Source organism: Pristiophorus japonicus, chromosome 18 (assembly GCF_044704955.1).
Source record: "Pristiophorus japonicus isolate sPriJap1 chromosome 18, sPriJap1.hap1, whole genome shotgun sequence".
NCBI classification, from domain to species: Eukaryota; Metazoa; Chordata; class Chondrichthyes; family Pristiophoridae; genus Pristiophorus; species Pristiophorus japonicus.
Window position 1 is genome coordinate 102,247,123 of NC_091994.1, and position 22,512 is coordinate 102,269,634.

At 45.9% G+C, this 22,512-nt stretch overlaps 1 protein-coding gene across 1 annotated transcript in view; it reads left to right on the top strand.

The window, feature by feature from the left end:
* The window catches only part of ttc34 (tetratricopeptide repeat domain 34), a 153,224-nt gene that overhangs the window by 43,861 nt on the left and 86,851 nt on the right, over nt 1-22,512 (top strand). The window contains exon 3 of the mRNA XM_070860476.1: nt 2,759-2,951. Coding sequence (XP_070716577.1) covers nt 2,759-2,951 — 193 coding nt within the window. The remainder of the gene's footprint in view (nt 1-2,758; nt 2,952-22,512) is intronic.

Here is a 22,512-nt window from a genome sequence, read left to right on the forward strand (position 1 = left end):
AAGGGCCGAATGGCCTATTCCTGCACCTATTTTCTATGTCTATGTTTCTATGTTTCTTCCATTCCACTTCCCCCTCATCCCACAATCTCTTCTGATTTACAAGCAGCATGTGTAAGCAAGCACCTCTTGCTTCCCGCCGTCCCTCAGCACAACGCTACGCTTGTGCCATTCTTCTTTCAGACACCCAAGAACTCCAACCTGGGCAGGCTTTAGTGGAAGATGAAGAAGACACTGATGAGGAAGAAACACCGTTACTTGTTCTCGCAGCCAGCAACGCAGATACTGGCAGTGCATGTACTTTAAAGGGTAACATAGAGGTGGGATCTGTATGTGGTGGGTCACCAGGCATGAGTAGGCTGCAGCCAGGGCAGGGGAAAGGGTAATGCAGTTGCCAACTCCCCGGGGACGTGGTTTCACATGAGTTCTGCTGCACAGGACTCAGATGAGGACTTCGAAGGGGCAGTCTGCAGAAGAACGCTGATGAGTATGCACAATTAAATGCTTGCCACATTGACAGACCTGCCAGAAATCCAGACTGCATCGTTAAGAAGCATGGAGGAGTCCAGCACCAACCTTGCGCAGAGCTTGGAGCCAATCCTTTCCAGCATGGAAGTGATGGGAAAATCCATCGGCACACTTGTGGACCCAAACACGATGCAGCGTCTGAATACCGACAGAAGTCACCCATCGTCTCTGTGCTGCAATGGAAGCTCAGACTGCAGTCATGCAAGCTTAGCTTGTTGCCACGCAAGCACAGGCTGCCATCATGGCTGCAGTCATCAGCATTGAAAGGGTCCAGTTGTCTGTCCTCACAACAGATTACTAGGATTGCTGAGGCACTGTCCCGGGAAGTGGCAATGGCTCCGTGGAGCACAGACCTGCTGTCCTCTCTCAGAATGACTACAGTTGTCCTCCCAACTCTGCCACTCCGCCAATGCCCTTGCTGTTGCTACAGCCAGCTAGCGGTGGTGCAGTCCAAAGCCGGGCCTCCAGATCTGCTCGAGGTGGTCCTGCAAGGCCATCTGCAGTCTTCCCCCACTTGAAGTCAGCACCCTTCCACCTGCCGTGCTGCAGGCACTGGGGTAGCACTGCATAGGAGCACTAGACAAGCCAAGACACACGGAAGACAGACACTAAGGGAATACACAAGGGTGATCAGTTGAGTTTTGTATGAAACATTGCAATGTTTTGATTTATAAATTTGGCTTGAAATGCATGTTTTGTGGTGGCTTTTACTGTAGCATTGTGACCAAGAAGACCTGTAATGGTCAGTAAGAGGGTAGGTAAAGTGTGGAATTGTTGGTGAATGGGGAATTGGGGTTGCGTTCACTGTTGGATGAGCCAAATGGTCAGTAGATGGCCCTTGTTGCCCAGTAGCACCCTCTGGTTTGTTGTGGTGGCTCAAATTCAGATGATACACTGGAGTTCCGCAGAATGAAGGCAAACATGGCTGTTGTCAGGATACCGAGCATTGAATTGCATGATGCACTGAGTATGGTCACACACCAGCTGGATGTTGAGGGAGTGGAATCCCTTCTGGTTGCGGTGCATCTCCGAGTTTGCATGCGATGCCCGCTAAGCAACATGTGTGCAGTCAATGGCACCCCGCACCCTGGGGAAGCCTGCTATCCTGATGAAGCCTTGTCCTTGCTCCCCCTGCTTCTCTCTGGCAAGAGAGAATGAATGTATGCGCCTTTATTTGCATACAGAGCCTCAGTGCAATGGTAAACGGCGAACTGAGAGATGTTGCAAATGTCACCTGCTCCAGCCAGGAAGGAGCCCGACGCAACAAAATTCATGGCTATGCTTACCTTCATAGCTGATGGCAATGGCATCTTTGCCCTGCTCTGAGGCTGCAGGACTGCCTGCAACACGTGGCAGATTGCAGTGAGCACCTCCTTAGTGAAGTGGAGACATCGCATGCACTGTTCCTCGCTGAGGTTGAGGTAGGAAAAGTAATCCCTGAAGACCCAGGGTGGATATAGCCTGCTGAGAGTCTTTCTCCCCCGCCTCCCTCTTCGAGCAGCTTGTCCTCCTGTGTGGCTACAAACTACAGCACCCATGTGTGGGAGCAATCTGGTTTGCCTTGATGTAACCTGCGCTACCACTCCTTTGAGAATTCAGTAACTTCAAATAAGACACCAAACCAAGAAACACCTCTACAAACTCAGTCAGTAGAAATCTAACCTGAAATCTCTTTAAATAGCATGGGTGGGGGGGTACTTCATGCTGCTGAACTGTGAGAGATTGAGGGGGCGTTTACAGCTTTTGAGGTTAAAAAAAATGGCAGCGCTGGCATCAGATCAGTATTCCACACTGAATGATGATACGATCTGTGTACTTTGCATACGTCCGGCACACGCTTCCTACGCGGATGCCATTTTGAACACAAAACGGCACCATAGAGCTGAAAATGGCTGCTACGGTGACAAATTTCTAGGCCTCAATCTTAGGGTTACGAGTCAAGTTGTAAACGTCCACTCTGTGTACACGATTTAGTCGACTATTAGGATTTTCATAGGGTGTATATGATCTGGAAAGGACATACAATAAGGTCTCCTTTGGATCAGCAAATTGAAGGAAAGATTTGATAGAGGGAATACGAGAGGGATCACGGGACAAAATATTTACCAGATAAGTTTTTTTCAGGTCCTGGATGTTCTTATAATTAATTTGTGTGTTATTTTGGTGAATGTCAATGAATTAAGGGGTCATCACCAAGTTGTTGAGGTCTCAAAAAGTTTCTTTTTTTTTGTAGCTAATAAAGAAAGTTATCGAGATCGGTGATACCTCCTGCCTCTTGCCCATAATGGACATCTTTAAGTCAGAAGATCGAGACCTAATGCAGAGACACTGTCACTCCAAAGCTGTGTCAATCCTACAAAATAAGGAAGGCGACACATATGTAAAGGAAGCAGTGGCCTATCTCTCGCTGGCCATCATTTCATCAGGTTAGTGGCAGAGATCTGATTTTAGACGAGACATGATCAATGAGATGTAATTTGGAGCAGCAGCATAATCTCATAAGAACATAAGAAATAGGAGCAGGTGTAGGCCATACGGCCCCTCGAGCCTGCTCCGCCATTTAATACGATTATGGCTGATCCGATCATGGACTCCGTTCCACTTCCCTGCCCGCTCTCCATAACCCCTTATTCCCTTATCATTTAAGAAACTCTATTTCTGTCTTAAATTTTTTCAGTGTCCCAGCTTCCACAGCTCTCTGAGGCAGCGAATTCCACAGATCCATAACCCTCTGTGAGAGAAGAAATTTCTCCTCATCTCAGTTTTAAATGGGCGGCTCCTTATTCTAAGATCATGCCCTCTAGTTCTAGTCTCCCCTATCAGTGGAAACATCCTCTCTGCATCCACCTTGTCAAGCTCCCTCATAATCTAATATGTTTCGACAAGATCACACCTCATTATTCTGAATTCCAATGAGTAGAAGCCCAACCTGCTCAACCTTTCCTCATAAGTCAACCCCCTCATTTCTGGAATCAATCTAGTGAACCTTCTCTGAACTGCCTCCAAAGCAAGTATGTCCTTTCGTAAATATGGAAACCAAAACTGCACGCAGTATTCCAGGTGCGGCCTCACCAATACTCTACAACTGTAGCAAAACTTCCCTGCTTTTATACTCCATCCCCTTTGCATTGGCTTTCCTGATCACTTGCTGTACCTTTTTTGTTTCATGCATAAGTACCCCCAGGTCCCGCTGTACTGCAGCACTTTACAATCTTTCTCCATTTAAATAATAACTTGCGCTTTGATTTTTTTTTTCTGCCAAAGTGCATGACCTCACACTTTTCAACATTATACTCCATCTGCCAATTTTTTTCCCACTCACTTAGCCTGTCTATGTCATTTTGCAGATTTTTTGTGTCTTCCTCACACATTGCTTTCCCTCCCATCTTTGTATCGTCGGCAAACTTGGCTGCGTTACACTTGGTCCCTTCCTCCAAGTCGTTAATATAGATTGTAAATAGTTGGGGACCCAGCACTGATCCCTGTGGCACCCCACTGGTTACTGATTGCCAACCCGAGAATGAACCATTTATCCCTACTCTTTGTTTTCTGTTCGTTAGCCAATCCTCTATCCATGCTAATATATTACCCCCAACCCTGTGAACTTTTATCTTGCGCAGTAACCTTTTATGTGGCATCTTGTCAAATCTCGATCCAAGAATGCCTGTAGATAGGGGTGGGGGGGGACTAAAACTCTCAAAAAGGGAATCTAAGAATTCTTGTGAATCTAAGAAGAATAGATTAGAAACTTAAGGATCTCAAATGAATATTCTTCAACCAGTCCAAAAACTGAATCCATGGTGACAAATTTACCTACAATTCTTAGCAGGAAAAAGGGTATTATTGTTTCACCTTGGACACTGTAAATCGGTGAGGATAGAGTGCATATTAGGAACTTGGATACGGGGTAGGCCATTCAGCCCCTTGAACCTGAACCGCCATTCACTGAATCATGGCTGACTTGTACCTCCACTCCATATTGCTTGATACCATTGGGTAGCAAAAATCTATTGATTTCAATCTTGAAAGGTCTAATTGTCTCAGCATCCACAGCCTTGGGGGGAGAGAATTCCAGATTTCTCTTAACTCAAAAGGACCTCCACTGTCCACACCTTGTCTTGTTCATCTATCGTCACTCTGCTTGTCAACCTCCACTGGAACTTCATCTTTCATCTTCAGATCCGTTCAGAAACTGCATCTTCAGGAGAGAAGATCATTTTTGTCAGTTTTGCATGAGGGTGTGAAATAACAATACTTTTTAATATGGAAGAAGTTTTCTTTGCACAATGAGTATCTGTTATCTTGTTTCCTTTAAGCAAGAGCAGGAAAAGTTCAGTATATATTATAAAACACAATGTGGCCACATGGAACATCTCTGCTTGTAGCAGGATTGTGATAAATGGAGTGTGACTATTCTCTGTTATTGTTGGACACAATGAAGGTCTGCTCGCCAGGACTCCAAAGCAAAACGGTCTTTGATTTGTAATCAAGAGTTTGGGAATTCCAGTGTCATGAAGCATGTCTACTGGGGATTTTTAACAAATGTTTTCCTTTTTTGCTATGTTCCACTCTTACCTGTGAAAATGTTCCTCTGAAGCTTGCTTTAAAGGCCACCCCGTGGCCTTCGAGAGAGAGAGGCTACATTTTATAAATTTACTCTACAATTCAATCCTTTGCCAAACATTTTAAACCGAGTGTTTTATTTTAAAGAAACTGAGGTGTAAAGCTAAGGCAGATTAGTGCCAGATTCCACTGAAGTTGAAAAGAGTAGGAGGGAAGATGGGACAAATCTGGAAGTAGCAATTAAATGACCTCCAGCTTGTGTTTTATCCAGAAGGGAAGGTGATGGGAAAGAAAGAAACGATAAAACTCTGGAGTGCATCTCAAAATGAATCATGGGGATGGAAGGTTTAAAATAGTGTCTGACAACTACCACAGGCTATGAACATTCTCTGGGAATTGGTGTCTGTGAGTGGTAGTCCTAGATGATCCAAGCAGATCTACCCACAATTAAGGATATAGAATCCTCTTATAATATCTGACTCTTAAAGCGACTGCTTCTCTGTCCTGCAGTACATTTTAGATTGCATGTAAGGGTAAATTTTGTGAATGCGCACTCTCAACATGGCCCCTTGCCTTCTGGGAGAGCATATTGGGGAATCGCACACTCCTCCCATCTCATTCATTTTGATGGCTGGAAAATTGTTGGAGGTGACAATATGGGCAAGTACCCAATCTGACTCTTGGATGGTGTGGCTGTGCACCAGTCCGGATTTATAATCCTCTTCTATGAAGGTTAGTGGTTTTTGTCAGCTCATCCCACCCAGAATCTTGGCAACGGATTGTGTTTCTATGAAGTATCAATTTGAAAGCGTAACATTCCCATTTTACAAACTTCAAAGAAAATAAATGTACTGCACTATAATAGCCATGGAAGCAAGACTTCCCCCAACTGATGGGAAACCGATTCCATGCAATTGAAGTTGAAACATAAGAATTAGGAACAGGAGTAGGCCATCTAGCCCCTCGAGCCTGCTCCGCCATTCAACAAGATCATGGCTGATCTGGCCGTGGACTCAGCTCTGCTTACCCGCCCGCTCCCTGTAACCCTTAATTCCCTTATTGGTTAAAAGTCCATCTATCTGTGATTTGAATACATTCAATGAGCTAGCCTCAACTGCTTCCTTGGGCAGAGAATTTCACAGATTCACAACCCTCTGGGAGAAGAAATTCCTTCTCACCTCGGTTTTAAATTGGCTCCCCCGTATTTTGAGGCTGTGCCCCCTAGTTCTAGTCTCCCCGACCAGTGGAAACAACCTCTCTGCCTCTATCTTGTCTATCCCTTTCATTATTTTAAATGTTTCTATAAGATCACCCCTCATCCTTCTGAACTCCAACGAGTAAAGACTCAGTCTACTCAATCTATCATCATAAGGTAACCCCCTCATCTCCAGAATCAGCCTAGTGAATCGTCTCTGTACCCCCTCCAAAGCCAGTATATTCTTCCTTAAGTAAGGTGACCAAAACTGCACGCAGTACTCTAGGTGCGGCCTCACCAATACCCTATACAGTTGCAGCAGGACCTCCCTGCTTTTGTACTCCATCCCTCTCGCAATGAAGGCCAACATTCCATTCACCTTCTTGATTACCTGCTGCACCTGCAAACTAACTTTTTGGGATTAGTCTGAAAACGCCTGATCTCGGAAGCTAAGCAGAGTCAGGCCTGGTTAGTACTTGGATGGGAGACTGCCTGGGAATACCAGGTGCAGTAGGCTTTTCCAAAAGAGTTTCATACACAAGGACCCCCAGATTCCTCTGCAGCGCAGCATGTTGTAATTTCTCCCCATTCAAATAATATTCCCTTTTACTGTTTTTTTTTCCCAAGGTGGATGACCTCACATTTTCCGACATTGTATTCCATCTGCCAAACCTTAGCCCATTCGCTTAACCTATCCAATTCTCTTTGCAGCCTCTCTGTGTCCTCTACACAACCCACTTTCCCACTAATCTTTGTGTCATCTGCAAATTTTGTTACACTACACTCTGTCCCCTCTTCCAAGTCATCTATGTATATTGTAAACAGTTGTGGTCCCAGCACCGATCCCTGTGGCACACCACTAACCACCGATTTCCAACCCGAAAAGAACCCATTTATCCCGACTCTCTGCTTTCTGTTCGCCAGCCAATTCTCTATCCATGATAATACATTTCCTCTGACTCCGCGTACCTCTATCTTCTGCAGTAACCTCCTTTTGTGTGGCACCTTATTGAATGCCTTTTGGAAATCTAAATACACCACATCCATCGGTACACCTCTATCCACCATGCTCGTTATATCCTCAAAGAATTCCAGTAAGTTAGTTAAACATGATTTCCCCTTCATGAATCCATGCTGCGTCTGCTTGATTGCACTATTCCTATCTAGATGTCCCGCTATTTTTTCCTTAATGAAAGTTTCAAGCATTTTCCCCACTACAGATGTTAAACTAACCGGCCTATAGTTACCTGCCTTTTGTCTGTCCCCTTTTTTAAATAGAGGCGTTACATTAGCTGCTTTCCAATCCGCTGGTACCTCCCCAGAGTCCAGAGAATTTTGGTAGATTATAACGAATGCATCTGCTATAACTTCCGCCATCTCTTTTAATACCCTGGGATGCATTTCATCAGGACCAGGGGACTTGTCCAGCTTGAGTCCCATTAGCCTGTCTAGCACTACCCCCCCCCCCCCCCCCCCCCTAGTGATAGTGATTGTCTCAAGGTCCTCCCTTCCCATATTCCTGTGACGAGTAATTTTTGGCATGGTTTTTGTGTCTTTCACTGTGAAGACCGAAGCAAAATAATTGTTTAAGGTCTCAGCCATTTCCACATTTCCCATTATTAAATCCCCCTTCTCATCTTCTAAGGGACCAACATTTACATTAGTCACTCTTTTTCATTTTATATATCTGTAAAAGCTTTTACTATCTGTTTTTATGTTTTGCGCAAGTTTACCTTCGTAATCTATCTTTCCTTTCTTTGTTGCTTTTTTAGTCATTCTTTGCTGTTGTTTAAAATTTTCTGAATTTTCTAGTTTCCCACTAACCTTGGCCACCTTATACACATTGGTCTTTAATTTGATACTCTCCTTTATTTCCTTGGTTATCCCTTCTCTTACCGCCCTTCTTTTTCACTGGAATATATTTTTGTTGCGCACGATGAAAGAGCTCCTTAAAAGTCCTCCACTGTTCCTCAATTGTGCCACCGTTTAGTCTGTGTTTCCAGTCTACTTTAGCCAACTCTGCCCTCATCCCACTGTAGTGCCCTTTGTTTAAGCATAGTACGCTCGTTTCTGACACAACATCCTCACCCTCAATCTGTATTACAAATTCAACCATACTGTCATCACCCATTCCGAGAGGATCTTTTACCAGGAGATCGTTTATTTTTCCTGTCTCAGTACACAGGACTAGATCTAAGATAGCTTGCTCCCTTGTAGGTTCTGTAACATACTGTTCTAACAATCAATCCCGTATGCATTCTATGAATTCCTCCTCCAGGCTACCCCGTGCGATTTGATTTGACCAATCGATATGTAGGTTAAAATCCCCCATGACTACTGCCGTTCCTTTTTCACATGCCTCCATTATTCCCTTGATTATTGTCCGCCCCACCGTGAAGTTATTATTTGGGGGCCTATAAACTATACCCACCAGTGACTTTTTCCCCTTACTATCTCTAATCTCCACCCACAATGATTCAACATTTTGTTCATTCGAGCCAATATTGTCTCTCACAACTGCCCTGATATCATCCTTTATTAACAGAGCTACCCCACCTCCTTTCCCTTCTTGTCTATCTTTCCGAATTGTCAGATACCCCTGTATGTTTAATTCCCAGTCTTGGCCACTGTGCAACCATGTTTCTGTAATGGCCACCAAATCATACCCATTTGTAATGATTTGTGCCGTCAACTCTTTTACTTTATTTCGAATGCTGCGTTCATTTAGGTAGAGTGTTTTAATCCTAGTTTTTAAACCATGATTTTTAGTTTTGACCCCTCCTGCAGCCCCTTTACATTCAGTGACCCTTTTTGTTTTTTGCCTTGGGTTTCTCTGCCCTCCACTTTTACTCATCTCCTTTCTGTCATTTGCTTTTGTCTCCTTTTTGTTTCCCTCTGTCTCCCTGCACTGGTTCCCATCCCCCTGCCATATTAGTTTAACTCCTCCCCAACAGCACTAGCAAACACTCCCCCTCGGACATTGATTCCGGTCCTGCCTAGGTGCAGACCGTCCGGTTTGTAATAGTCCCACCTCCCCCAGTACCGGTTCCAATGCCCCACGAATTTGAATCCCTCCCTGCTGCGCCACTGCTCAAGCCACATATTCATCTGCGCTATCCTGTGATTCCTACTCTGACTAGCACGTGGCACTGGTAGCAATCCCGAGATTACTACTTTTCAGGTCCTACGTTTTAATTTAGCTCCTAGCTCCTTAAATTCGTCTCGTAGGACCTCATCCCTTTTTTTACCTATATCGTTGGTACCAATGTGCACCACGACAACTGGCTGTTCACCCTCCCTTTTCAGAATGTCCTGCACCCGCTCCGAGACATCCTTGACCCTTGCACCAGGGAGGTAACATACCATCCTGGAGTCTCAGTTGGGGCCGCAGAAACGCCTATCTATTCCCCTTACAATCGAATCCCCTATCACTATTGCTCTCCCACTCTTTTTCCTGCCCTCCTGTGCAGCAGAGCCAGCCACGGTGCCATGAACTTGGCTGCTGCTGCCCTCCCCTGATGAATCATCCCCCTCAACAGTACTCAAAACGGTGTATCTGTTCTGCTGGGGGATGACCGCAGGGGACCCCTGCAATACCTTCCTTGCACTGCTCTTAATAGAAACATAGACATAGAAAATAGGTGCAGGAGTAGGCCATTCGGCCCTTCGAGCCTGCACCACCATTCAATAAGATCATGGCTGATTGTTCACCTCAGTACTCCTTTCCTGCTTTCTCTCCCTACCCCTTGATCCCTTTGGCCGTAAGAAACATAGACACACATACCTATAGAAACTTTTGCAATCCGCCTTAATGTTCCCTGCAAGCTTCCTCTCGTACTCCATTTTCCCTGCCCTAATCAAACCCTTTGTCCTCCTCTGCTGAGTTCTAAATTTCTCCCAGTCCCCAGGTTCGCTGCTATTTCTGGCCAATTTGTATGCCACTTCCTTGGCTTTAATACTATCCCTGATTTCCCTTGATAGCCACGGTTGAGCCACCTTCCCTTTTTTATTTTTACGCCAGACAGGAATGTACAATTGTTGTAATTCATCCATGCGGTCTCTAAATGTCTGCCATTGCCCATCCACAGTCAACCCCTTAAGTATCATTCGCCAATCTATCTTAGCCAATTCACGCCTCATACCTTCAAAGTTACCCTTCTTTAAGTTCTGGACCATGGTCTCTGAATTAACTGTTTCATTCTCCATCCTAATGCAGAATTCCACCATATTATGGTCACTCTTCCCCAAGGGGCCTCGCACAATGAGATTGTTAATTAATCCTCTCTCATTACACAACACCCAGTCCAAGATGGCCTCCCCCCGAGTTGGTTCCTCGACATATTGGTCTAGAAAACCATCCCTTATGCACTTCAGGAAATCCTCCTCCACCGTATTGCTTCCAGTTTGGCCAGCCCAATCTATGTGCATATTAAAGTCACCCATTATAACTGCTGCATCTTTATTGCATGCACTCCTAATTTCCTGTTTGATACCCTCCCCAACATCACTACTACTGTTTGGAGGTCTGTACACAACTCCCACTAATGTTTTTTGCCCTTTAGTGTTCTGCAGCTCTACCCATATAGATTCCACATCATCCAAGCTAATGTCTTTCCTAACTATTGCATTAATCTCCTCTTTAACCAGCAATGCTACCCCACCTCCTTTTCCTTTTTTTCTATCCTTCCTGAATGTTGAATACCCCTGGATGTTGAGTTCCCAGCCCTGATCATCCTGGAGCCACGTCACCGTAATCCCAATCACATCATATTTGTTAACATCTATTTGCACACTTAATTCATCCACCTTATTGCGGATACTCCTTGCATTAAGACACCTTCCTGCTGGTCTTCCATTCCCTAGCTAGCTGTGGACCCTTCACCTGCGGTAAGACCAACTCACTACACGTGCTACTCACGTCATTCTCAGCATCGTGGATGCTCCAGAGTGAATCCACCCTCAGCTCCAATTCCGCAACGCGGTCCGTCAGGAGCTGGAGGCGGATGCACTTCCCGCACATGTAGTCGTCAGGGACTACATGAGTTCCCACATGGTACAGGAGGAGCATATCACGTGACCGAGCTCTCCTGCCATGACTTAACCCTTAGATACACTTAAATTGGCAACAACAATGTTAAAGTATACTCGCTGTTCTCGGAGAAAAAAGAAAAACTACTCGCCAATCAATCACCAGCCAATCACTTACCCCCTTGGCTGTGACGTCCCCTTTCTATTTCTTTCTGCTTTTTTGCCTTCTCCCTGTAGCTGCACAAGCACGCCTCACCACGCACCTCCTCGCTGCTCCCGACTTAGCGACGCACCGCCCGACCTCGCAGCCTTTTATAGGCCTCACCACGCACCTCCTCGACGCTGCTCCCGACTCAGCGACGCAGCCTTTTATAGGCCTCACCACGCACCTGCTCGACGCTGGGAGCAGGACATTCTGAAAAGGGAGGGTGAACAGCCAGTTGTCGTGGTGCACATTGGTACCAACGACATTGGGCTAATAAGTGGTCAGCAACATATCAGGCCTTACTTAGGTGAAGAAAACAAATGCCATTTACTCGCTATTCTTTTTAAAATGGGGAAACAAGTGAAAGGTCAATCCCATGATGCAGAAGGTTGCAATGGGAAGACATGAGGTGAATCAAAGAGATGGCGATAAACATAGAAAAAAGGTGCAGGAGTAGGCCATTCGGCCCTTCGAGCCTGCACCACCATTCAATAAAATCATGGATGATCATTCACCTCAGTACCCCTTTCCTGCTTTCTCTCCATACCCCTTGATCCCTTTAGCCGTAAGGGCCATATTTAACTCCCTCTTGAATATATCCAATGAACTGGCATCAACAACTCTCTGCAGTAGGGAATTCCACAGGTTAACAACTCTGAGTGAAGAAGTTTCTTCTCATCTCAGTCCTAAATGGCTTACCCCTTATGCTTAGACTATGTCCCCTGGTTCTGACTTCCCCAACATCAGGAACATTCTTCCTGCATCTAACCTGTCCAGTCCCATCAGAATTTTATATGTTTCTATGAGATCCCCTCTAATCCCTCTAAACTCCAGTGAATACAGGCCCAGTCGATCCAGTCTCTCCTCATATGTCAGTCCTGCCATTCCGGGAATCAGTCTGGTGAACCTTCGCTGCACTCCCTCAATAGCAAGAATGTCCTTCCTCAGATTAGGAGGCCAAAACTGAACACAATATTCCAGGTGAGGCCTCACTAAGACCCTGTACAACTGCAGTAAGACCTCCCTGCTCCTCTACTCAAATACCCTAGCTATGAAGGCCAACATGCCATTTGTCTTCTTCACCGCCTGTCGTGCCTGCATGCCAACTTTCAATGACTGATGTACCATGACACCCAAGTCTCGTTGCACCTCCCCTTTTCCTAATCTGCCGCCATTCAGATAATATTCTGCCTTTGTGTTTTAACCACCAAAGTGGATAACCTCACATTTATCCACATTATACTGCATCTGCCACTCATTTGCCCACTCAACTAACCTGTCCAAGTCACCCTGCAGCCTTTTAGCGTCCTCCTCACAGCTCACACCACCACCCAGCTTAGTGTCATCTGCAAACTTGGAGATATTACTCTAATTCCCTCATCCAAATCATTAATGTATATTGTAAATGGCTTGGGTCCCAGCAATGAGCCCTGCGGCACCCCACTAGTCACTGCCTGCCATTCTGAAAAGGACCCGTTTATCCTGAAAGCAAATGGCATGTTGGCCTTCATAGCGAGGGGATTTGAGTACAGGGGCAGGGAGGTGTTGCTACAGTTGTACAGGGCCTTGGTGAGGCCACACCTGGAGTATTGTGTACAGTTTTGGTCTCCTAACTTGAGGAAGGACATTCTTGCTATTGAGGGAGTGCAGCGAAGATTCACCAGACTGATTCCCGGGATGGTGGGACTGACCTATCAAGAAAGACTGGATCAACTGGGCTTGTATTCACTGGAGTTCAGAAGAATGAGAGGGGACCTCATAGAAACGTTTAAAATTCTGACGGGTTTAGACAGGTTAGATGCAGGAAGAATGTTCCCAATATTGGGGAAGTCCAGAACCAGGGGACACAGTCTAAGGATAAGGGGTAAGCCATTTAGGACCGAGATGAGGAGAAACTTCTTCACCCAGAGAGTGGTGAACCTGTGGAATTCTCCACCACAGAAAGTAGTTGAGGCCAATTCACTAAATATATTCAAAAGGGAGTTAGATGAAGTCTTTACTACTCGGGGGATCAAGGGGTATGGCGAGACAGCAGGAATGGGGTACTGAAGTTTCATGTTCAGCCATGAACTCATTGAATGGCGGTGCAGGCTAGAAGGGCTCCTGCACCTATTTTCTATGTTTCTATGACTCTGCTTCCTATCTGCCAACCAGTTCTCTATCCACGTCAGTACATTACCCCCAATACCATGTGCTTTAATTTTGCACACCAATCTCTTGTGTGGGACCTTGTCAAAAGCCTTTTGAAAGTCCAAATACACCACATCCACCGGTTCTCCCTTGTCCACTCTACCAGATACATCCTCAAAAAAATTCCAGAAGATTTGTCAAACAGGATGGCATCAAGGTTGGTTTATATAATTCTGGAGGAATGGAACCCTGAAGGAAGTAGGCGCCCCATAGTTTTGGAGTAGAAGATAGTGTGATGAGTCTTTATTTCAATACAGTGAAGATACAGGAAATATTTGTTGGATGTTGTATCTGGAACATGAGGTAACAGAAGGGCATTAATAATGGTATCAAAAAATAGCGGAAGAGAGAGGCACAGCTTTTAGTCTCCAATGGAGTGTGTCACCTGTGTCTTTTTTCCCTACCTTTCTTGTTCATCCTCCCTTCCTCTGTCCTTCCATCACAACCTTTCTCTATTTTATGAAAATACTTCTATGGTCTGTTTTGGAGGTGGGAGCACCTCCCAAAAAATCAGATCATCAGCCAAGTAAAACTGTCATAGAGCAGGTGTGTAGCCGGCCCAATAACTCATTCACACCCACTATAGGTTAAATTACAAGCATGGTATGTATACGTAATTCCCCAGCTGACTCGAGCCCTAAGTGGCACTGAGTGTTCCTTTCCTCCAGGAAAAGGCGTCAAATTTACATTGGTATTTGTCAACCTGGCCTTCTGTTTTGTAACCAGTTGATTTTACTTTAGCCTGGAGTTAGACTCGTGCACTTTATGGGCCCAAGTTTCCACAAGAAAAAAAACGGGCGTCCCTCCGAGCTGGGCGCCCGTTTTTCGCGCCTAAAACAATGCCTAAAAAAATCCTCGGTATTCTCCACCTACTTACAGGTCCTCTGGCCCTCGGCGCAGCCAGCACGAGCTGTGGGGGGTGGGGGGACAGCGGAGCCAGGTCCCTGCACTGAAAACAGTGCCGGGACCTCTGCACATGCGCGCTACAGTCGGCACGCAAGTGCAGTAGCTCCAGGCGCCGAACTGTGTGGGAGGGTCCCGAAGCACGCAGCCCCTAGCCCTGGCTGAATGGCCTCACTGGGGCTGCGTGAATAAGGCTCCTCCCACGGCCAGCTCCTGCTCCCCCGCCCCCCCCCCCCCCCCCCCCGACCCGACACCCGCTCTCCCCCCCCCACCGACCAGACCCGACCCGACACCCGCTCCCCCCTCTCTCTCTCTCCCTCTCTCTCTCTCTCCCCCTCCCCTCCCGCTCAGCGGCACAAACGGCTGCAGAATTCTCCCTGGCTGGAGCACTTTCACACAGGTAGGAAGATGGTTTATTTATCTTTTCTTGGCTTATAAATGTTTATTCAGGTTGGATTTATTTGTATAATATTTGTAGAAGTATAAATAAGGATTTATTGTCGAATTTAATGAGTTCCCTCCCCCCCACCTCATTCTGGACGCCTAATTTGTAACCTGCGCCTGATTTTTTAATGTGTAGAACAGGTTTTTTCAGTTCTACAAAAATCTTCACTGGCTCCATTCTACTTTAGTTTGGAGTACATTTTCACTGTGGAAACTTTCAAATCAGGCGTCAGTGGCCGGACACGCCCCCTTTTGAAGAAAAAATTCTGTTCTAAAGTAGAACTGTTCTACCTGACTAGAACTGCAGAAAAAAAAATGTGGAGAATTGCGATTTCTAAAATAGTCCGTTCTCCACCAGTTGCTCCTAAAAAATCAGGCGCGAATCATGTGGAAACTTGGGCCCATTGACTGGGTTTTGAAGTATACAACATCAATACAAAGAACTGTGACCTATGTTTATCCACCTGTCCAGTGTTTTCCCCCTCAATGAATTGCTGTTCCACAGTCACACTGAGACCTCACCACATTGGCATTCTTGATGCACGAGCCTAACTGCCAGCATGCTGTTTAACCATGAGAATCACAACAACCAAGCTAAATTCTATCCTTTGCGTCTTAGCACGTTAGGAGTGTGGTGCTGGCGGTGAGTTATGTTGTCAGAGCGCAAGTCAAAAAATCGGGCCTGCTGTGTTGTTGCTCTCCCACTGATCATTGATAGCAGTGAGTACCACTCCCACGAGGACAGCAGGATCAGGGAATATACTATTGTTTCCAGTAAGTGTTGCTGGGTAGTTATCAGAAGCAGGGCCCCAGATTTTTTTTTAACCCCACCCAGTAAAGTGGGCTGCAACTAATTATAGGACCATCAACATTGCTCCCCTGGCTTAGGTTAGCAAATTCCACACAGACAAAAGATTGAGTCTAGAACCTCTTAGAGTGCATGTGTTGCAGTGAATTGCCAAGTGAATCTAGTTCCGTATAAATGTCTGTCTTATCTATAAACCTTACCTACGTATTTATGCTGAGCCCTTGTGTGTGCCCCTAACTAGTTAAACTTTAGTACCGAGTTATACTGGTTAATCAATCATACTATTACCTCTGTAAAATAACTGCATTGTTATGGCTGACCTGTTTGATCTGGCAGATTGCCAGACTAATTTAATCCCCTTCTAATTGATGTGTTTATATAAATACAAAAGCAACAACTGAATTCTAAGTGGATCAGAGAAGATTAACCTTGGCACCCTCATAATATTGGGAGTAGGAAGCAAAATGAAGCTGTCAGCATTTGTTTAAAAGAGGAATGATGGACACAAATGGAAATTGACCCTTATTTGTATCCTATATGAGGCTGCTCTAGAGATTGCAGAGATATTGATACTAAAGGATTGTGAGAATGTTGAATTCACTGCCTCAAGGTACCAGATGCAGAATCAATTAAGATGTTTAAAAGAGAAATAGACAGTTGCTTGCGAAGTAAAGGTTTTAAGGGATCAAGAGAAATGGTGGGAATTGGGACTAACCAATAAATAAATGCAGGTTTGAAGAGCTGTAGAAGCTTGCAATACAGAAAGAAGCTATTTGGCCCATTATATTTGTACCAGCTGGTTTTAAGAGTAATCTAGAACTAATCAATTGCCCTGATTTTCCTTTACTTCAAATATTAAAATAAGCAATGGTCTCTGCCTCAACCATTCCATGTGGCAAAGCATTCCATGCTCCAGCAACCTTCTGCATAAGAAAAATATTCCTTAACCTCTCTTTCAACACTCCCTTAGTGATGTTTTATTAAAATTGATTACCATTTGTCACCGTATCCCCAACTAGAGGAAGTAGCCTTCTCCCTCTGCACCCCCATGCCCCCCCCACCAAAAGTTTTTATATAATTTGTTATTCCTCATGGTCTCAGTATCTCAACAGCTATTATCTCTGATCCCTGGTATCATCCTGGTGAGCCTTCATTGTATGCTGCCTTGAATGGTCTACTTGACACTGGGCTCAAACATGAAGTATATCGACTTTAGAAAGGCACATGAAGACAATCAGAAGCCTGTGGAGCCACCCCAATATATTTGATTTGCTCTCTGGATGTGTGCAATACTGACAAGGTGGTGTTTATTTCCCATCCCTAGTTACCCCCAATGTGGTGGTGGTGGGCCATCTTGAATGCTGTGCATTCCTTGCATTCATGGTGAATGGTGTTGGGTAGGGAATATCAGGATTTTGACCTAGTGATGAAGGAACAGTAGAGACATGTTTAAGCCGGGATGGTGTGCAATTTGAACAGGAAGTTGGCAGGTGATGGTATTCCCGTGTCATTGAGGGAGAAAATAGATTGAGAGTAAACTAGCAAGAAATATAAAAACAAACAGTAAGAGCTTCTACAAATATATAAAAAGGAGGAGAGTAGCTAAAGTAAATGTTGGTCCCTTAGAGGATGAAACTGGGAAATTTATAATGGGAAACCAGGAAATGGCTGAGTCTTTGAACAAGTATTTTGCATCTGTCTTCACGGTAGAAGACACTAAAAGCATCCCAATAATAGTAGAAAATCAGGGACAAAAGCGAGGGAGGGAATTAAAACAATCATTATCACTAGAGAAAAACTAATGCGACTAAGGACTGACAAGTGCCCTGGACATGATGGCCTGCATCCTGGGTCTTAAAAGAGATGGCTGCAGAGATAGTAATCTTCCAAAATTCCAAAGTTTCTGGAAAGATCCCAGGGGATTGGAAAACTGCAAATGTAATGCCCCTATTCAAGAAAGGAGGGAGACAGAAAGCAGACAATTAGACCAGTTAGCCTAACATCTTGTCATTAGGAAAATGCTGGAATCCATTATTAAGGAAGTAGTAGCAGGACATTTAGGAAATCATAAAACCATGTTGACTCTGCTTGATTGCATTATGAAAGGGAAATTGGGTTTGACAAATTTATTAGAATTCTTTGAGAATGTAACGAGTAGGATGGATAAGGGAGAACCACTAAATGTAGTGTATTTGGATTTCCAAAAGGTATTCGATAAGTTGTCAGATAAAAGGTTACTACACAAGATAAGAGCTCGTGGTGTTGGGGGTAATATATTAGCATGGATAGAGGATTGGCTAACTAACAGAAAACAGAGAGTCGGAATAAATGGATCATTTTCAGGTTGGCAAACTAAAAAGTGGGGTGCCACAGTGATCAGTGCTGGGGCCTCAATTATTTACAATCTATATTAATGACTTGGATGAAGGGACTGAGTGTATTGTAGTCAAATTTGCTGACGATACAAAGATAGGTGGGAAAGCAAGTTGTGAGGAGGATACAAAGAGTCTGCAAAGGGACATAGATAGGTTAAGTGAGTGGGCAACAATTTGGCAGATGGAGTATAATGTGGGAAAATGTGAGGTTATCTACTTTGGTAAGAAGAATAGAAAAGCAAAATATTATTTAAATGAAAAGAAAATGCTGCAGTACAGAAGGATCTGGGTGTCCTCGCACATGAAACACAAAGTTAGCATCCAGGTACAGCAAGTAATTAGGAAATCAAATGGAATGATGGCCTTTATTGCAAGGGGGATGGAGTATAAAAGTAGGGAAATCTTGGGACAGCTGTGGGACCACACCTAGAGTACTGCGTACAGTTTTGGTCTCCTTATTTAAGAAGGGATATACTTGCATTGGAGGAAGTTCAGAGAAGGTTCACTAGGTTGATTCCTGGGATGAAGGGGTTGTCTTATGAAGAACGGTTGGGCCTGTATTGGAAGAATGAGGTGATCTTATTGAAACGTATAACATTCTGAGGAGGCTTGACAGGGTAGATGCAGAGAGGATGTTTCCCCTCGTGGGGGAACCTAGAACTAAGGGGCATAGTTTCAGAATAAGGGGTTGCCCATTTAAGATGGAGATGAGCAGGGATTTCTTCTGAAGGTCATGAATCTTTGGAATTCTCTACCCCAGAGAGCTGTGGAAGCTGAGTCATTGAATATATTCAAGACTGAAATAGACAGATTCTTGAATTATATAGGGGAGTCGAGGATTATGGGAAACGGGCACAATAGTGGAGTTGAGGCCAAGATTTGGCTCGACAAGCCATATTGCCTATTCCTGCTCCTATTTCTTATGTTCTTGTGTTGCTGTTTTTGCCTCTCAGTCGTGGAGGTCATAGAGCTGGGAGGTGCTGTTGAAGTAAGCTTAGTGAGTTGCTGTTCAGCATCCTGTATAGGTAATATATACTGCAGTTGCTGTGTGCTGGTGGTGAATATTGAAATCAGTTGTTGGGGTCATCATAGGCAGTCCCTCGGAATCAAGGAAGACTTGCTTCCACTCTTAACATGAGTTTTTAGATGGCTGTACAGTCCAATACGAGAATCACAGTCTCTGTCACAGTTGGGGCAGATAGTTGTTGAGGGAAGGGGTGAGTGGGACTGGTTTGTCGCACGCTCTTTCCGCTGCCTGTGCTTGATTTCTGCACGATCTCGGTGACGAGACTCGAGGTACTCAGCGTCCTCCCAGATGCGCTTCCTCCACTTAGGGCGGTCTTTGGCCAGGGTCTCCCAGGTGTCAGTGGGGATGTTGCACTTTATCAGGGAGGCTTTGAGGGTGTCCTTGTAATGTTTCCGCTGCCCATCTTTGGCTCGTTAGCCTTGAAGGAGTTTCGAATAGAGCGCTTGCTCTGGCATGCGAACTGTGTGGCCTGCCCAGCGGAGCTGATCAAGTGTGGTCAGTGCTTAGATGCTGGGGATGTTGGCCTGGTCGAAAACGCTATTGTTGGTCTGTCCTCCCAGGGGATTTGTAGGATCTTGTGGAGACTTCGTTGGTGGTATTTCTTCAGCGACTTGAGGTGTCTACTGTGCATGGTCCATGTTTCTGAGCCATACAGGAGGGCAGGTATTACTACAGCCCTGTAGACCATGAGCTTGGTGACAGTTTTGAGGACCTAGTCTTCAAACACTCTTTTCCTCAGGCGGCCGAAGACTGCACTGGCGCACTGGAGGCAGTGTTGCATCTCGTCTGTAACGCACTTATGAATGACTCCACGAGGCAATGTGTTGTACTCAAATTGTAGTGCCTTTGGTCCTTTATTGTGAGGCAGCCGCATGGTGGCTACCCTTTTATACAGCCTCTGCCACCAGGACAGGAAACCCTGGTCTCCACCAGTTGCACCCTCTAGTGGTGCCAGCATAGTATATACACAGTGTAAACCTTATTGATGGTACAGACGCAGGCATCGTCCGTGTACTGTAGCTCGACGACAGAGGTTGGAGTGGTCTTGGACCTGGCCTGGAGACGGCGAAGGTTGAACAGCGTCCCACTGCTTCTGTAGTTAAGCTCCCCGCTGGAGTGGAGCTAATCAACTGTGAGGTGGAGCATAGCAGCGAGGAAGATTGAGAAGAGGGTTGGGGCAATGACACAGCCCTGCTTGACCCCGGTCCGGACATGAATTGGGTCTGTGATGGATCCGTTGGTAAGGATCACGGCTTGCATGTCGTCGTGTAGCAGGCGGAGTATGGTGACGTACTTTTGGGGGCATCTGAAACGGAGGACTTTCGCGGTTGACAGTGTCAAAGGAGGCTGAACTCCAGGACATAGTCGACGTATTTACCGAGGCGCATGAAAGCATAGGCCTTCCGCTAAACATTAATAAGACAAAGGTCCTACACCAGCCTGTCCTCGCCGCACAGTACTGCCCCCCAAACATCAAGATCCACGGCGTGGCCCTGGACAACGTGGACTACTTCCCCTATCTCGGGAGGCTCCTACCAACAAGAGCAGGCATTGATGATGAGATCCAACACCGCCTCCAGTGCGCCAGTGCAGCCTTCGGACGCCTGAGGAAAAGAGTGTTTGAAGATCAGTCCCTCAAAACTGTCACCAAGCTCATGGTCTACAGGGCCATTGTAAAGCCCGCCCTCCTGTATGGCTCAGAGACGTGGATTATGTACAGTAGACACCCCAAGTCGCTGGAGAAATACCACCAGCGATGTCTCCGCATGATCCTGCAAATCCCCTGGGAGGACAGACGCACAAACATTAGCGTCCTCGTCCAGGCCAACATCCCCAGCATTGAAGCACTGATCACACTTGATCTGCTCCCCTGGGCAGGCCACATAGTTCGCATGCCAGACATGAGACTCCCAAAGCAAGAGCTCTACTCTGACCTCCTCCACGGCAAAGGAGCCAAAGGCGGGCAGAGGAAACGTTTCAAAGACACCCTCAAAGCCTCCCTGATAAAGTGCGACATCCCCACTAACACCTTGGAGTCCCTGGCCATAGACAGCCCTAAGTAGAGGAAGTGCATTCGGGAGGGCGCTGAGCCGAGAGCATGCAGAAATCAAGCGCAGGCAGCGGAAGGAGTGTGCAGCAAACCAGGCTCCCTGTCCACCCTTTCCCTCAACGACTATCTGTCCCACCTGTGACAGAAACTGGTTCTCTTATTGGACTGTACAGCCACCTAAGAACTCATGCTAAGAGTGGAAGCAAGTTTTTCTTGATTCCGAGGGACTGCCTATGATGACATTGATGATACAGCAGGTAAACAAGTCTCCATCTTATGCAACTATACAGTGACTACACAGAGAGTATATCTATAGTCTGCATATATAACATCGTCGTCAATGCCTGCTCTTGTTGATGGGAGACTCCCGAGATATGGGAAGTGGTCCACGTTTCCAGGGCCGCGCCGTGGATCTTGATGACTGGGGGACAGTGCTGTGCGATAAGGACAGGCTGGTGGAAGACCTTTGTCTTGCTGAAGTTTAGCGGAAGGCCCATGCTTTCGCATGCCTCAGTAAATACCTCGACTATGTCCTGGAGTTCAGCCTCTGTATATGCGCAGACGCAGGCGTCGTCCGCGTACTGTAGCTCGACGAGAGAGTTTGGGGTGGTCTTAGACCTGGCCTGGAGACGGCGTAGGTTGAACAGCTTCCCACTGGTTCTGTAGTTTAGTTCCACTCCAGCGGGGAGCTTGTCAACTGTGAGGTGGAGTATGGCAGAGAGGAAGATTGAGAAGAGGGTTGGGGGCGATGACGCAGCCCTGTTTGACCCCGGTCCGGACGTGGATTGGGTTTGTAATGGATCCGTTGGTAAGGATCACGGCCTGAATGTCGTTGTGGAGCAGGCGGAGGATGGTGACGAACTTTTGGGGGCATCCAAAACTGAGGAGGACACTCCATAGATCCTCGCGGTTGACAGTGTCAAAGGCCTTTGTAAGGTCGAAGAAAGTCATGTACAACAAATTTGCTGGAGCTCTTTGAGGATGTAACGGACAGGATGGGTAAAGGGGGAACCAGTGGATGTGGTGTATTTGGACTTCCAGAAGGCGTTTGACAAGATGCCACATAAAAGGTTACTGCACAAGATAAAAGTTTACGGGATTGGGGGTAATATATTAGCATGGATAGAGGATTGGCTAACTCACAGAAAACAGAGTTCGGGATAAATGGTTCATTCTTTTGCTGGCAACCAGTAACTAGT